Source organism: Ovis aries, chromosome 26 (assembly GCF_016772045.2).
Source record: "Ovis aries strain OAR_USU_Benz2616 breed Rambouillet chromosome 26, ARS-UI_Ramb_v3.0, whole genome shotgun sequence".
NCBI lineage: Eukaryota > Metazoa > Chordata > Mammalia > Artiodactyla > Bovidae > Ovis > Ovis aries.
Window position 1 is genome coordinate 33817297 of NC_056079.1, and position 15398 is coordinate 33832694.

General features: G+C 38.4%; 1 protein-coding gene across 1 annotated transcript in view; it reads right to left on the reverse strand.

Annotated features, from left to right (window-relative positions):
* The window catches only part of LOC105605237 (A disintegrin and metallopeptidase domain 3-like), a 121320-nt gene that overhangs the window by 42355 nt on the left and 63567 nt on the right, over positions 1-15398 (reverse strand). The window contains exon 12 of the mRNA XM_042241354.2: positions 525-711. Coding sequence (XP_042097288.2) covers positions 525-711 — 187 coding nt within the window. The remainder of the gene's footprint in view (positions 1-524; positions 712-15398) is intronic.

The window sequence follows — 15398 nt, forward strand, 5'->3', positions numbered from 1 at the left end:
TCAGTCTTCTTTATGGTCCAGCTCTCACATCCATACACGACTACTGGGAAATCCAAGGCTTTGACTATATGGTTCTTTGTGGGCAGAGTGATGTCTCTGTTCTTTAATTCAATTTGAAACCAAGCTAAAATAAGTGAAGTTCCCCCAATGCAAGGACTGGAATTAGAAGATGAAGATGTGAACAACAGCATGCATTTAATAACTCAGTGATTTAAATCAGTCACTTTAAAGGAATTCATGGATAATTTAGGTGATAATTATACTCCTGTTGGAACTGATGTTTATGATACAGAAAGATGGGTAATATTTACGCAGTAAGGAAAATCTTCATTCAACCCATGCTGCATTTACCCTATTCTTAGATTGTTCAACTTCAAATTCTGGATGAACCAGTTATCATATGCCCCACAGCTTCCCATCTTGGATGTTTGACTATATGGAACAATTAAAAAAAATTATGTCACATCTACACTTGTAAGATTATGTGACAAACACAAAAACAAATATCAGTCTTTTTCACTAACCTCCATGGTACCACAGTCACATTGTTCAGGTGGTTCCAAAACTCCATTGCCGCAAATTGATTGTCTTCCTTGTGGAAACACTTTTGGAACTGTTTGATTCTGAAGACATTCCAATTTAGGCTGTGAAGTTGTATGTTTAAATTCATCTATGCTGCAACTGCTAAAAAACTTTATGCCATGGGAACGTCTGAAATTAAACTGTATTTCTTAGTTAAAAGGAATAAAATCAGTATCAAAGTAACACTCTTCGATAACATGCTGTGAATTATTTACTTCTTCACTTACAGAATAGCCAAGAAGAGTGCTTGGCTATTGCCAAGTGGCTATAAAGTGGAGAGTGCTCTATTTTTAATTCAATTAGTAATAAAAGAATAAGCACATTTCTATTCAAATTCAGCATGCTGCTGCTAATTCGCTTCAGTCGTGTCCAACTCTGTGCGACCCCAGAGACGGCAGCCCACCGGGCTCCCCTGTCCCCGGGATTCTCCAGGCAAGTATACTGGAGTAGGTTGCCATTTCCTAAAGTGAAAGTGAAGTCGCTCAGTTGTGTCCGACTCTTAGCGACCCCATGGACTGCAGGCCACCAGGCTCCTCCGTCCATTGGATTTTCCAGACAAGAGTACTAGAGTGGGGTGCCATTGCCTTCTCCACAAATTCAGTATAACAGACATCTAATAAATAGGGTATGTTAAGAGGGTTGCATGATTGAGAATATATTAAACAAAACAGTGCTTGTTGACAAAAAGGCTCTATTTAAGTACAACTTACTCTTTATTATTATCCTTATTATTTACGACACTGTTAAGATTATAATCATTATAGTAAGAAGAACTAATTATTATTAAGAAAATGATACATACTAGGGATAATATAGAAAACTGAAAGAATAAACACAATGGTTGATTGAGTTAATTAAAAGTCAGAATTGCTTTTACTTTGGTAACAAATTTAAAACAGCTCAACATGAAGCATATAGAATACATAAACTCTAGATTCTCTCTAGTTTGATATTTTCATATTTCTAGTACACTGTCTAATGGGTTTTTGTTTAAATTAGTAACAAACTCAGACTTAGAGAAATGACATGAGAAACAAATTTTGTTTCCTAAACCAGTTGAATAATAATAATTTCAATGTATAACTCTAACAGAAAACTGAATTCTCTTAAAACAGACCTTCAATAACATGAAACAAAGATATGTTGTTAACATCTAATTCTTTTATCAGGTTCCAATTTCCCCTTCATCGTGGTACTAGCACTCTACAGCAAAAAGATCCAATTCAGAACCAACCACTGCCTTTAGTACTCCTATCTCCTTAGTTTAATTGACTACATATTTTTGTGTGGCATTTTTGACATTCAAAAGTTTTATAGTCTCAGGCTGATTATTTTGGAAGATGTGCCTCAGTTTAGGTTTGTGTAATGTTTCCCAATGCTTAGACTGAGGTTATGTATCTTGTTAAATGCACCACAGAAATATTTCTGAGTCTGTGTGCTCCATTGCATCCTTACAGCACATGATTCCAACTTGTTATGTTTTTGAAAAAAGTCATTTTGATTAGGTGATTAAAGTCTATAATATATCTTTCTCTACTTATCTCTTAATAATTATTTGGGGAGAAGTTTTATGTATACATAACCTTTCTAGTTCTATTTTCAATATATTCACTATGTATATATATCTTTTATAACCTTATTTTAATAAATCCATTCAATATATTTATTCACTTCAAAATAATATTTTCATGTATTTATATGAATATGGACTCAAAATTCCCTAGTACACTAAAAGGTGTTTTAATCCTTAATTAACATTACATGGGAAATAGATGGAGAAACAGTGGAAACAGTGTCAGACTTTATTTTGGGGGGCTCCAAAATCACTGCAGATGGTGACTGCAGCCATGAAATTAAATGATGCTTACTCCTTGGAAGAAAAGTTATGACCAACCTAGACAGCATATTGAAAAGCAGAGATATTACTTTGCCGACCAAGGTCCGTCTAGTCAAGGCTATGGTTTTTCCAGTGGTCATGTATGGATGTGAGAGTTGGACTGTGAAGAAGGCTGAGCGCTGAAGAATTGATGGTTTTGAACTGTGGTGTTTGAGAAGACTCTTGAGAGTCCCTTGGACTGCAAGGAGATCCAACCAGTCCATTCTGAAGGAGATCAACCCTGGGATTTCTTTGGAAGGAATGATGCTGAAGCTGAAACTCCAGTACTTTGGCCACCTCGTGCGAAGAGTTGACTCATTGGAAAAGACTTTGATGCTGGGAGGAATTGGGGGCAGGAGAAGAAGCGGACGACGGAGGATGAGATGGCTGGATGGCATCATGGACTCGATGGACATGAGTCTGAGTGAACTCCGGGAGTTGGTGATGAATGGGGAGGCCTGGCGTGCTGCGATTCATGGGTTCGCAAAGAGTCGGACACGACTGAGCGACTGAACTGAACTGAACTGAACTGAACATTACATATGACTTTCAGATTGTCCTAGATTTGCCTGTTGGAGGACTCCTTCAAACTGTTTTGTGTCCATAAGCATATATCCAAATTCTTTGAACATCTTTTTATATTCTGACACAAATACTCACTGCTCATTTGTATCTTGTCTATCTTAGTTCTGGAATCAGCCATATGGTGTCTCCAACTTTGTTCTTTCTCAAGGTTACCGTGGCTATTCACAGTCTATTCAAATTTTAGGATTGAGTCACTGCAGATGGTGCAGCCATGAAATTAAAAGACGCTTATTCCTTGGAAGGAAAGTTATGACCAACCTAGATAGCATATTGAAAAGCAGATACATTACTTTGCCAACAAAGGTCCATCTAGTCAAGGCTATGGTTTTTCCAGTAGTCATGTATGGATGTGAGAGTTGGACTGTGAAGAAAGCTGAGCACAATAGAATTGATGCTTTTGAACTGTGGTGTTGGAGAAGACTCTTGAGAGTCCCTTGGACTGCAAGAAGATCCAACCAGTCCATTCTGAAGGAGATCAGCCCTGGGATTTCTTTGGAGGGAATGATGCTAAAGCTGAAACTCCAGTAATTTGGCCACCTCATCCGAAGAGTTGGCTCATTGGAAAAGACTGATGCTGGGAGGGATTGGAGGTGGAGGAGAAGGAGACGACAGAGGATGAGATGGCTGGATGGCATCACTGACTCAACGGACTTGAGTCTGAGTGAACTCCGGGAGTTGGTGATGGACAGGGAGGCCTGGTGTGCTGGGATTCATGGGGTCGCAAAGAGTCAGACACGACTGAGTGAGTGAACTAACTGAACTGAACTTCACGGTTTTCTACTATGTGCAAAATCATGTCTTCTGCATATAGTGACTTTTCCTTTCTGATTTAGATAACTTATCTCTACCACCTAACTGCTCTGCCTAGGACTTTCAATACCATTTGGAATAAAAGTGGCAAGATTTGCAACCTTGTCTTCTTGCCAGATGTTAGAAGGAAATCATCCATCTGTACTTTGCTTTTTTTTTGTTTTGCATATTTTTTGTTTTGGGGCACACCATGCAGCATGCAGGATCCTAGTTTCCTGACCAGAACTGAACCCATGATTTCTATAGCAGAAGCTCAGAATCTTAACCACTGGACTGCGAGGGAAGTCCCTGCACTGTTGAGTAGGATGTTAACTGTGGTTTGTCATATATAACCATATTAAGTTGAAGTACGTTCCACCATGTCTACTTTGTTAAGAGTATTTATCATAAATGAATTTGAATTTTTTCAAATATTTTTTAATTTATTGAGATGAATATATTTTTATCATTTTTTTTGTAAATGGGGTGTAACATATTGAGTAACAGATGTTGACTCACTCCTGCACCCTTGAAACAAATCCCTCTCTTCATGTTATGTGTGTGTGCATGCCAAGTCACTTCGATCTTGGCTGACCCTTTGTGACCTCAAGGACTGAAGCCCACCAGGCTTTTCCATCCATGGGATTCTCCAGGCAAGAATACTGGAGTGGGTTGCTATGCCTTTCTCCAGGCGATCTTCCTGACCCTGAATCAAACTCTCATCTCGTAAGTCTCCTGCATTGATAGATGGATTCTTTACCCCTAGCACTGCCATGGAAGCCCTTATCATGATACATGATCATTTTAATGTGCTGTTGAATTTTTTTAAGTTTACTTATTTTTAGTTGAAAGATAATTGCTTTACAATGTTATGTTGGTTTCTGCCATATGTTAACATGAATCAGCCACATATATATGTGTCCCCTCCGTCTTGAACCTCCTTCCCACCTCCCACCCCATCTCACATTTCTAGGTTGTCACAGAGCCCTGGTTTGAGCTCCCTGAGTCATACAGCAAATTCCCACTGGCTGGCTCTTTGACATATAGTAGTGAATATGTTTCCTTGCTACTCTCTCCATTTGTCCCACCCTCTCCTCGTCCCTGTTCCCTGAGACCATAATTCTGTTCTCTATGTCTGTGTCTCCATTGCTGCTCTGCAAATATGTTCATCAGTACCATCTTTCTAGATTCCATATATATATGTTAATGTATGATACTTAGTTTACTCTGACTTAATTCACTTTGTTTTAATGGCTCTACATTCATCCACCTCAATAGCACTGACTCATATGCATTCCATTTTATGGTTGAGTAATATTCATTTGTATATATGTATCACAGCTTCTTTATCTGTTCATCTGTCAATGGGCATCTAGGTTGCTTCCATGTCCCAGCTATCAGAAATAGTGCTTCAGTGAACATTGGGGTACATGGGTCGATTTCAATTATGGCTCTCTCAAGGTATACGCGCAGTAGTGGGATTGTTGGGTCATATGGTAGTTTAATTCCTAACTTTTTAAGGAATCTCCATACTGCCTTCTATAGCAGCTGTATTGATTTCCATTCCCACCAACAGTGGAAGAGGCTTCTCTTTTCTCCATTCCCTCTCTAGCAGTTATTATTTGTAGATATTTTTTTGTGTGTTATAAAATTTTATTTTATTTTTAGTTTTTAATTAATTAATTTTTTATTTTTGTTTATTATTTTTTTAAATTTTTCTTTTTACTTTATTTTACTTTTACAATACTGTATTGGTTTTGCCATACATTGACATGAATCCACCATGGGTGTACATGAGTTCCCAAACATGAACCCCCTCCAACCTCCCACCCCAGATCTCTCTGGATCATCCCCAAGCATCCTGTATCCTGCATTGAACATAGACTGGCGATTCATTTCTTACATAATAGTATACATGTTTCAATGCCATTCTCCCAAATCATCCCACCCTCTCCCTCTCCCTCAGAGTCCAAAAGTCCACTCTACACATCTGTGTCTCTTTTGCTGTCTCGCATACAAGGTCATCATGACCATCTTTCTAAATTCCATATATATGTGTTAGTATACTGTATTGGTGTTTTTCTTTCTGGCTTACTTCACTCTGTATAATAGGCTCCAGTTTCATCTACCTCATTAGAACTGATTCAAATGTATTCTTTTTAATGGCTGAGTAATACTCCATTGTGTATATGTAGCACAGCTTTTTTATCCATTTATCGGCTGATGGGCATCTAGGTTGTTTCCATATCCTGGCTATTATAAACAGCGCTGCGATGAACATTGGGGTAAACATGTCTCTTTCTATTCTGGTTTCCTTGGTGTGTATGCCCAGCAGTGGGATTGCTGGGTCATAAGGCAGTTCTATTTGCAATTTTTTAAGGAATCTCTACACTGTTCTCCATAGTGGCTGTACTAGTTTGCATTCCCATCAACAGTGTAAGAGGATTCCCTTTTCTCCACACCCTCTCCAGCATTTATTGCTTGTAGGTTTTTGGGTCACAGCCATTCTGACTGGTGTGAAGTGATACCTCATTGTGGTCTTGATTTGCATTTCTCTAATAATGAGTGACATTGAGCATCTTTTCATGTGTTTGTTAACCATCTGTACGTCTTCTTTGGAGAAATGTCTATTTAGTTCTTTGGCCCATTTTTTGATTGGGTCGTTTATTTTTCTGGAATTGAGCTGCAGGAGTTGCTTGTATATTTTTGAGATTAGTTGTTTGTCAGTTGCTTCATTTGCTATTATTTTCTCCCCATTCAGAAGGCTGTCTTTTCACCTTGCTTATAGTTTCTTTTGTTGTGCAGAAGCTTTTAATTTTAATTAGATCCCATTTGTTTATTTTTGCTTTTATTTCCAGAATTCTGGGAGGTGGATCATAGAGGATCCTGCTATGATTTTTGTCGGAGAGTGTTTTGCCTATGTTCTCCTCTAGGAGTTTTATAGTTTCTGGTCTTACATTTAGATCTTTAATCCATTTTGAGTTTATTTTTGTGTGTGGTGTTAGAAAGTGATCTAGTTTCATTCTTTTACAAGTGGTTGACCAGTTTTCCCAGCACCACTTGTTAAAGAGATTGTCTTTATTCCATTGTATATTCTTGCCTCCTTTGTCAAAGATATGGTGTTCATATGTGTGTGGATTTATCTCTGGGCTTTCTATTTTGTTCCATTGGTCTATATTTCTGTCTTTGTGCCAGGACCATACTGTCTTGATGACTGTGGCTTTGTAGTAGAGCCTGAAGTCAGGCAAGTTGATTCCTCCAGTTCCATTCTTCTTTCTCAAGATTGCTTTGGCTATTCGAGGTTTTTTGTATTTCCATACAAATCTTGAAATTATTTGTTCTAGTTCTGTGAAAAATACCGCTGGTAGCTTGATAGGGATTGTATTGAATCTGTAGTTTGCTTTGGGTAGTATACTCACTTTCACTATATTGATTCTTCTGATCCATGAACATGGTATGTTTCTCCATCTATTAGTGTCCTCTTGATTTCTTTCATCAGTGTTTTATAGTTTTCTACATATAGGTCTTTAGTTTCTTTACGTAGATATATTCCTAAGTATTTTATTCTTTTCGTTGCAATGGTGAATGGAATTGTTTCCTTAATTTCTTTTTCTTCTTTCTCATTATTAGTGTATAGGAATGCAAGGGATTTCTGTGTGTTGATTTTATACCCTGCAACTTTACTATATTCATTGATTAGCTCTCGTAATTTTCTGGTGGAGTCTTTAGGGTTTTCTATGTAGAGGATCATGTCATCTGCAAACAGTGACAGTTTTACTTCTTCTTTTCCAATTTGGATTCATTTCTTTTTCTGCTCTGATTGCTGTGGCCAAAACTTCCAGAACTATGTTGAATAGTAGCAGTGAAAGTGGGCACCCTTGTCTTGCTCCTGACTTTAGGGGAAATGCTTTCAATTTTTCACCATTGAGGACAATGTTTGCTGTGGGTTTGTCATATATAGCTTTTATTATGTTGAGGTATAAGTTCATAGCAATACAGGCATACCTCAAGAAACAAGAAAAAAGTCAAAAAACCTAACTCTAAACCTAAAGCAACTAGAAAAGGAAGAAATGGAGAACCCCAGAGTTAGTAGAAGGAAAGAAATCTTAAAAATTAGGGCAGAAATAAATGCAAAAGAAACAAAAGAGACCATAGCAAAAATCAACAAAGCCAAAAGCTGGGCCTTCAAAAGGATAAATAAAGTTGACAAACCATTAGCCAGACTCATCAAGAAACAAAGGTAGAAAAATCAAATCAATAAAATTAGAAATGAAAATGGAGAGATCACAACAGACAACACAGAAATACAAAGGATCATAAGAGACTACTATCAGCAATTATATGCCAAGAAAATGGACAATGTGGAAGAAATGGACAGATTCTTAGAAAAGTACAACTTTCCAAAACTGAACCAGGAAGAAATAGAAAATCTTAACAGACCCATCACAAGCACGGAAATTGAAACTGTAATCAGAAATCTTCCAGCAAACAAAAGCCCAGGTCCAGACGGCTTGACAGCTGAATTCTACCAAAAATTTCGAGAGGAGCTAACACCTATCCTACTCAAACTCTTCCAGCAAATTGCAGAGGAAGGTAAACTTCCAAACTCATTCTATGAGACCACCATCACCCTAATACCAAAACCTGACAAAGATGTCACAAAAAAAAGAAAACTACAGGCCAATATCACTGATGAACATAGACGCAAAAATCCTCAACAAAATTCTAGCAATCAGAATCCAACAACACATTAAAAAGACCATACACCATGACCAAGTGCGCTTTATCCCAGGGATGCAAGGATTCTTCAATATCCGCAAATCAATCAACGCAATTCACCACATTAACAAATTGAAAAATAAAAGCCATATGATTATCTCAATAGATGCAGAGAAAGCCTTTGACAAAATTCAACATCCATTTATAATATTTGTAGATTTTTGATGACAGTCCTTCTGACTAGTGTGAGGTGATATCTCACTATAGTTGTGATTTGCAGTTTTCTCATAATGAGTGATGTTGAACATCTTTTCACGTGTTTATTAGCAATCTGTATGTCTTCTTTGGAGAACAAATCAAAATATAATAATAATAATAATAATAGTTTTTCTCTGATCTTGGTTGTCAAGTGTCCTTTTCCTTGCTGTGAGTTACAGTCCACCTCTGCATCCCTAGGATGCCCTCCAATACTGAGCTGGTCTCTGAAACTGCTATCAGGACAGCTCAGATTCTGGCCCTACAGCTGCGTATTCTTGCCTCCAATGTCCACAGCTGCCAGAGTTAGTGTCTTCTGTTCTGTGGGAATTCTCATTGTCCCTTTATACATTTCAAAGACACAGAGTTTGCCTAGTTGAATTTTTGGCTTTAATCTGCAGCTTGTACAGTTGATAGGAAAGTTTTCAATCCACTTCCCTAGCCACAGTGCCCCTGGGGTTCAATTGTGGTTTTATCTCCACCTCTACATGTGGGTTGTCCTCAGGAGTTTGCTCCCGAGGCTGCCCTGGAGGATTGGGTTCCACTCCAGGGAGGCCCAGGTGTGGAAGTGGTGCAACTGCTTGGATCGCAGGTGCTCTGGCAGCTCCAGGTGTGCAGGGGAGCTGGAGGTCAGGAGAGTAGGAGACATGGTTCTCTTTGGGTTTTCTCTAGCCTCTGGCAGCTCTGCAGCAGTGGGGATCTACTGTGGCAGTGGTGTGGCAGCTTGGAACACAGGGCCTCTAACAGTGCCAGGTACCCAGGGGAGCCAGAGGCCATTGGTACAGGAGATATGGGGCTACTAGGATTTTTTTCAAGCCTCTGGCACTTCTGCCTCACTGAGAATTAAGAATGGAGGTGGTGCAGCTGCTTGGATTGCAGGGACTCTGGCAGTGCCAAGTGTGCAGGGGCCCTGGCAGACTCAGGAGCAGGAGCTTTGGCACTTATAGACTTTTTCTAGCCTCAGGCAGCTGGCGCTCAAAGAGACTTTCTGGCTGGTCCTTCTCTGTTGTTCAGCATGTCAGGCACTTAAGTGCCTCCCCTGACTGGGGTCCTTCCTCTTTTGGTGTACCAGGTACTTAAAGGGCTCCCCTGGCTGGGGTCCTTCTCTATTGCTCACTGCATCAGGTACTTAAAGGCCACCCTCCCTGGGTCTTCCCCAACTGGTCAGCTGCTGGTGCTGGCATGTGGGGAGAGTGGCCACAGTGATGGCTTCCACCCCTTGCCCATGACTCAGCAGTATCGCCTTGCCTCCACAGCTGTCTGGCCTTTTCCACCACAATCTCCTCCCTGACGTCCCCTCAAGTTGTTTCCCCATAGTCAACAACAGACCTTACCCTGAGACTGCTCTCCAGTCTATAGGCTCCAGCTCCCAGCTGCCACACATTCCAGGAGACTTGTGTCCTTGTCCAGGGAAGGGAGGGGCTGCCCCAAGGATTGTCTGTGTGGTTCTCATTCCATTCAGACTGTCATAGATCAGCTGCTGCATTCTCCTGCAGCCTCCACTGTCCCAACATACTGCCCTGCTGTGAGGATCTGACTGATGCTTCAGTTCCCTTATACCCTGGATGCAGGCTCAGTCTTTATCACTCTCCTCTTTCCTTTGTCCTGCCAATTTTTGCATCAATCTATACATTCCTTTTCAGTGGTCAGGGACTCCTGCCCACTTTCAACTGGTGTTCTGAGAGAACTTCTGCAACTGAAGATGTATTCCTGATGCATCATCCATGGAGAGAGATGTACTCCACACCCACCTACTCCTCCAACACCTTACCTATGGCTGTGTACTGTTGAATTTGGCTTGCTAATATTTTGCTGAAGACTTTTGCATCAAAATTCATCAAAACCATAACATTTCTTTTATTTTTCTTCGTGCTATTCTTGTTTGTTTCAGTATGAAAACAGTGCTGGCCTCATAAAATATTGATTGAAAAATTTCCCTTCTCTTCTATTTTTCAGAAGAGTTTGAAGATTTATAGGAATTCTTCTTGAATGTTTTGTATAGCTCATCAGGGAAACTAGTGGTCTTGGACTTTTGGTTGCTGGAAGCTTTTTGATTCCTGATTCAGTCTTCAAGTTTTGTATTTCTTTATGATTCAGTATTGGAAGGTTCTATGTTCTTAGATTATTATTCATTTCTCTTAGATTTTCCAAATTGTTCATGTATACTTGTTTATAATAGTCTCTTATAATCTTTTGTTTTATGTAGTATTAGCTGTAACATATTGTCTTTAATTTTTAATTTTTAAAATTTGAATCTTTTTTCTCTTTTTTTTTGAAGAGTTTTGAGCTAAAAGTTTGTTAATCTTGTTTATTTTCTCAGAGGACGATTTCTTGGCTTCACTGATCTTTTTCTATTACCTTTTTAGTCTCTATTTCATTTATTTTCACTGTGACTTTTGATACTTCCTTTCATCTACTAACTTGGACTTCATTTGTTCTTCTTTTTTCTAGTATAGACTAGAATTTTTTTTTTTTTAGCTTTTCCTTGAAATCGTGATTTATCACCGTAAACTTCTACTTACAACTGCTTTGTCTGCATGGCATAAATTTCAGTATGTTGCATTTCCATTTTTGTTGCTCTCAAGGTTCCTTTTTGAGTTTTATTTCTTTGTTGGCACACGGTTATTTAGTGGCACCTTGTTTAGTCTTCACATATTATTGATTTTTCCCATTTTCTTCTTTTAATTTATGTCCAGGTTAATATTATTTGGTTTAGTAAAGATGTTGAATATGGTTTTGAAATTCTTTAATTGGTTGAAACTTGTTTTGTGGTCTAATATATGATCTATTCAGGAGAATGCTTCAAATACATTTGAGAAGAATGTGAGTTCTATTTCTGTTGGGTGGAATGTTCTGTAATATGGGTCAATCTATCAGGCCTAAGGTTTCATTACAGCCAATGTTTCTTTTTTGACATTCTGCCTGGATGGTCTATCTGATGAAATACATAGGTACTTAAAGTTTCCTACTATTATTATATTACTGACTGTTTCTCCTTTTATTCCTGTCCATATTTGCTTAAAGTATTTAGTTGATTCTGTGTTGAGTGGAGGCTTCCCTGTGACTCATTGGTAAAGAATCTGTCTGCCAAGCAGGAGACGTGGGTTTGATCCCTGGGTCAGGAGGATACCCTGGAGAAGGAAATGGCAACCTATTCCAGTATTCTAGTCTGGGAAATCCCATGGACAGAGGAGCCTGGTGGGCTATAGTCTATGAGGCTGCAAAAGAGTTGGACATGAGTTTGCAACTAAACAATGAAACAATAAAAACAACAAATGTTGAGTGTATACATATTAATAAATGTTATTTCTTCTTACTGTATTGTTCCTGATATCAATAAGCAGTACCCTTCTTTATCTCTTACTATCAGTATTTGTTTTAAAGTCCATTTTATCTGATATTAGTATAGTCACTCCAGCTTTCTTAGGGTTTCTATTTACATGGAATATCTTTTTCCATCTTTTCACTTTTAGTTTGTGTGTCCTTACATCTGCCTGGAATCACTTGTAGGTATGAGAGTGGTGGGTCTTGCTTTTCATTCATCACCCATCCTGTCTTTTGAGTGGAAAATTTGATACATTTGCTTTAAAAGTGATTATTGATGCATGGACTTATGGTCATTCTGCTCCTTCTTTTCTGGCCACTGTGTAGTTCCTCTGATGCTTTGCTCTGCTCTTGCTCTCTTCCTGCATTCCTTCTTTTATGTTTTTCTCTTTTGTGCTTCCACTTTTTTATTTGGTTATGGATTTGGTTTGATTTTTGTTTTGTTTTTGTTTTATGGTTACCATGAGGCTTGCACATAGCAATATATATATATCTCACAGTCTAAGTAGATAACAAAGATTTGAATGCACTCTATATTTTGACTTTATTTTCCTCAACAGGTTTTATGCTTTGTATGACATTTCACAACTTTTAATGTTACATATAGCTTATCACAATATTATAGTTATAATTTTCATGACTCTTGACTTTTATGCAAACCATGTTACCTTTAATTACCTGCTTTGAAAGTGAAAGTGAAAGCCACTCATTCATGTCTGTCTCTTTGCAACGCTGTGGACTATATAGTCCATGCAATTCTCCAGGTCAGAATACTGGAGTGGGTAGCCATTCCCTTCTCCAGGGGATCTTCCCAACCCAGGGATCAAACCCAGGTCTCTCACATTGTAGGCAGATTCTTTACCAGTTTAGACACAAGGGAAGCCCAATTGCCTACTTTGTTCATTCAATTATTCTGAATTTCAGTATATATTTACTTTTACCATTGAGACTTACACTTATTATGTTTTCCTTTTACTAATTAGTACCTCTTCTAAACTTTAAAGAACTTCATTTACTATTTCTACTAAGGTTGGACTAATGGTGTTAAACTCCTTTAGATTTTGCATGTCTGTAAAACTCTCATCTCTTCTCTTCAATTCTGAATGACAGCTTTGCTTGGTAAAAGTAGTCTTTTTCTTTCAGCATTGTGAATTTACCATATCACTACCTACTGGCCTGCAATGTGACTGTTGTCAAAGCTCCTCATGTTCTTATAACAGGTTCCTTTGTATGTAACAAGCTGCTGCTTCTAAGACGCTTCCTGTCTTTAATGTTTGATGTTTTAATTATGTTTCTTGGTGTGGGTCTCATTGAATTTATTTTATTTACAATTCTGGGCTCTTTAAATCTGGATGTCTGTCTCCTTTCCCAAGTTAGGGAACAATTTAGCCATTATTTCTTCAAAAAAGTTTTCTGTCCCTTTCTCACTTTTCTGGAACCTATATAATGTGATTATTGGTCCACATGATGTTGTCTTATAATTCCCTTACCTTAATGTTTGTGCAGTCATTTTTCCTTTTGCTGAGTTTGTTAATCCTTTTTATGCTTTTTTTAGTTTATCACTACAATAGTCTATTGTATATTTCAGTTCAGTTTTGCATTCTTCAGTCCTCTGACTTCCATGCAGTATTTCTTTATCTTTCCTGTGGTTTTATGTTCTCACATTGTTCATCCAGTCTTCTCCTTATCTTGGTGAGCATCTTTCAGTATATTATTTTGAATTCTTTACTGGGTAATTAATTTATATCCCATTTGACTATGGTCATTTTATGATATATTATCTTATTCTTTTGTTTGGAATCTATTCTGTTGTTTCTGCATTTAACTTAATTGTCTCTTGTTTATCTAACTCTAGACAAAACAGTCATCTCTCCCAGTCTTGAAAGAGTGGTGATAAACAAGATGAATCTAGTCATTTTAAGACGATACTAGATTTTGCTTTTCTTTGAAAATTTTCATATTGTCCAAGCATCAGCAAATTTCATTATCAGTGTCTTTGAGTTGTTAAGGGTATGATCAGATCTTTCAATGTCCTAAAATGAAGGACCTGACCTAGCACCTAAGATTGAGATGATTGGAAACCCGACCTTCAGTTAGCAGCCTTTAAAGTATGCAAATTACACACGCCTCTGAGTGTAAGCGTACGTTCCGCAGGTCAACAGAGGAAGGCAATATAGAGAAGAATGATGGGTGGCATTCTCAAAATTTGGGGTGCTTTCTTCAGGAACTGGAGAAAGCAAATGGGAGGGTGACATTAGGGACACTGGGCTCTGTTTGTTGAGAGAATCACCAAGGGCTGTAAGATGTGTGCCAAACAGGAAATTTCCCTTTCAGACAAAATCTCCTGAACATGGTAATAGGCCACTTTCACAGGAAGTCTGGTGTGTGTTTCAATCTCCTCTCTGTGCAGTGCCCTGGGGAGACAGCTGGCCAAGAACTTACCTCTTCAATTGTGATTATTAGAGTCCCATGGGACCCAGCAAGCAAGTCCCTCTGACCAGAGCTTTCTCATCTCCCTTTCTCTCAAACTTACAAAACTGCTGTATACTATGAGGATCATCATTTACCAAATACCATTGGCAAAGCTGCCCCAATCTTTGCTCAAAATTTGCTCCAGTCTTTGCTCAAAACCTATCACCCTGCACATTTAGCAAGAGTTACCATAAATCTCTAAAGTAAAGGGTCCAGAGATAAGAAAGGAAGCAACAAAGAAATGAAAAAAAAGTAAACAAACAAACAGAAATAAGAAAAGAAAGAAAGAAATAGCTGGGTCCAGGATGGTGAGCAATCAGAACTCCAAGAGACTGTGAGTCTCATTATATGTTTATTTTATTACCTAGAGTGTTAAATGACACACATACCAGTGCCCATAAATGGGCATTATTGTTCAAAAAGGATTGATAAATGTAGGCACCCCACTCCTTTGAAAAAGCCCTGCCTCTTCCCTGGAGGACTAATGCATATGCTTCTGTATCACTAGCCTCACTCTTCCTTCCTTCGTCTTTACTTTTTAAGAGTAAATCCCTATCACCACGTGGGTGAGAAGGTCATCTGTGAACTTCCTCATTCTTTGTCCATTGAAGAAATTTTATCTGTTGAGGTATCTCAGCTTCCGTTTCATTACTCTGCTTCTTGAATAAAGCAAAACAAGAACCGTCCCCTGTCCAGGCAGAGAAGCTAGGGTCCATAGGACTTAATTCAGTAACAGTATTACCTTATTGTTATTCTGTGTGAAATTTTTAACATTCATGTTACAAAACATATTTTA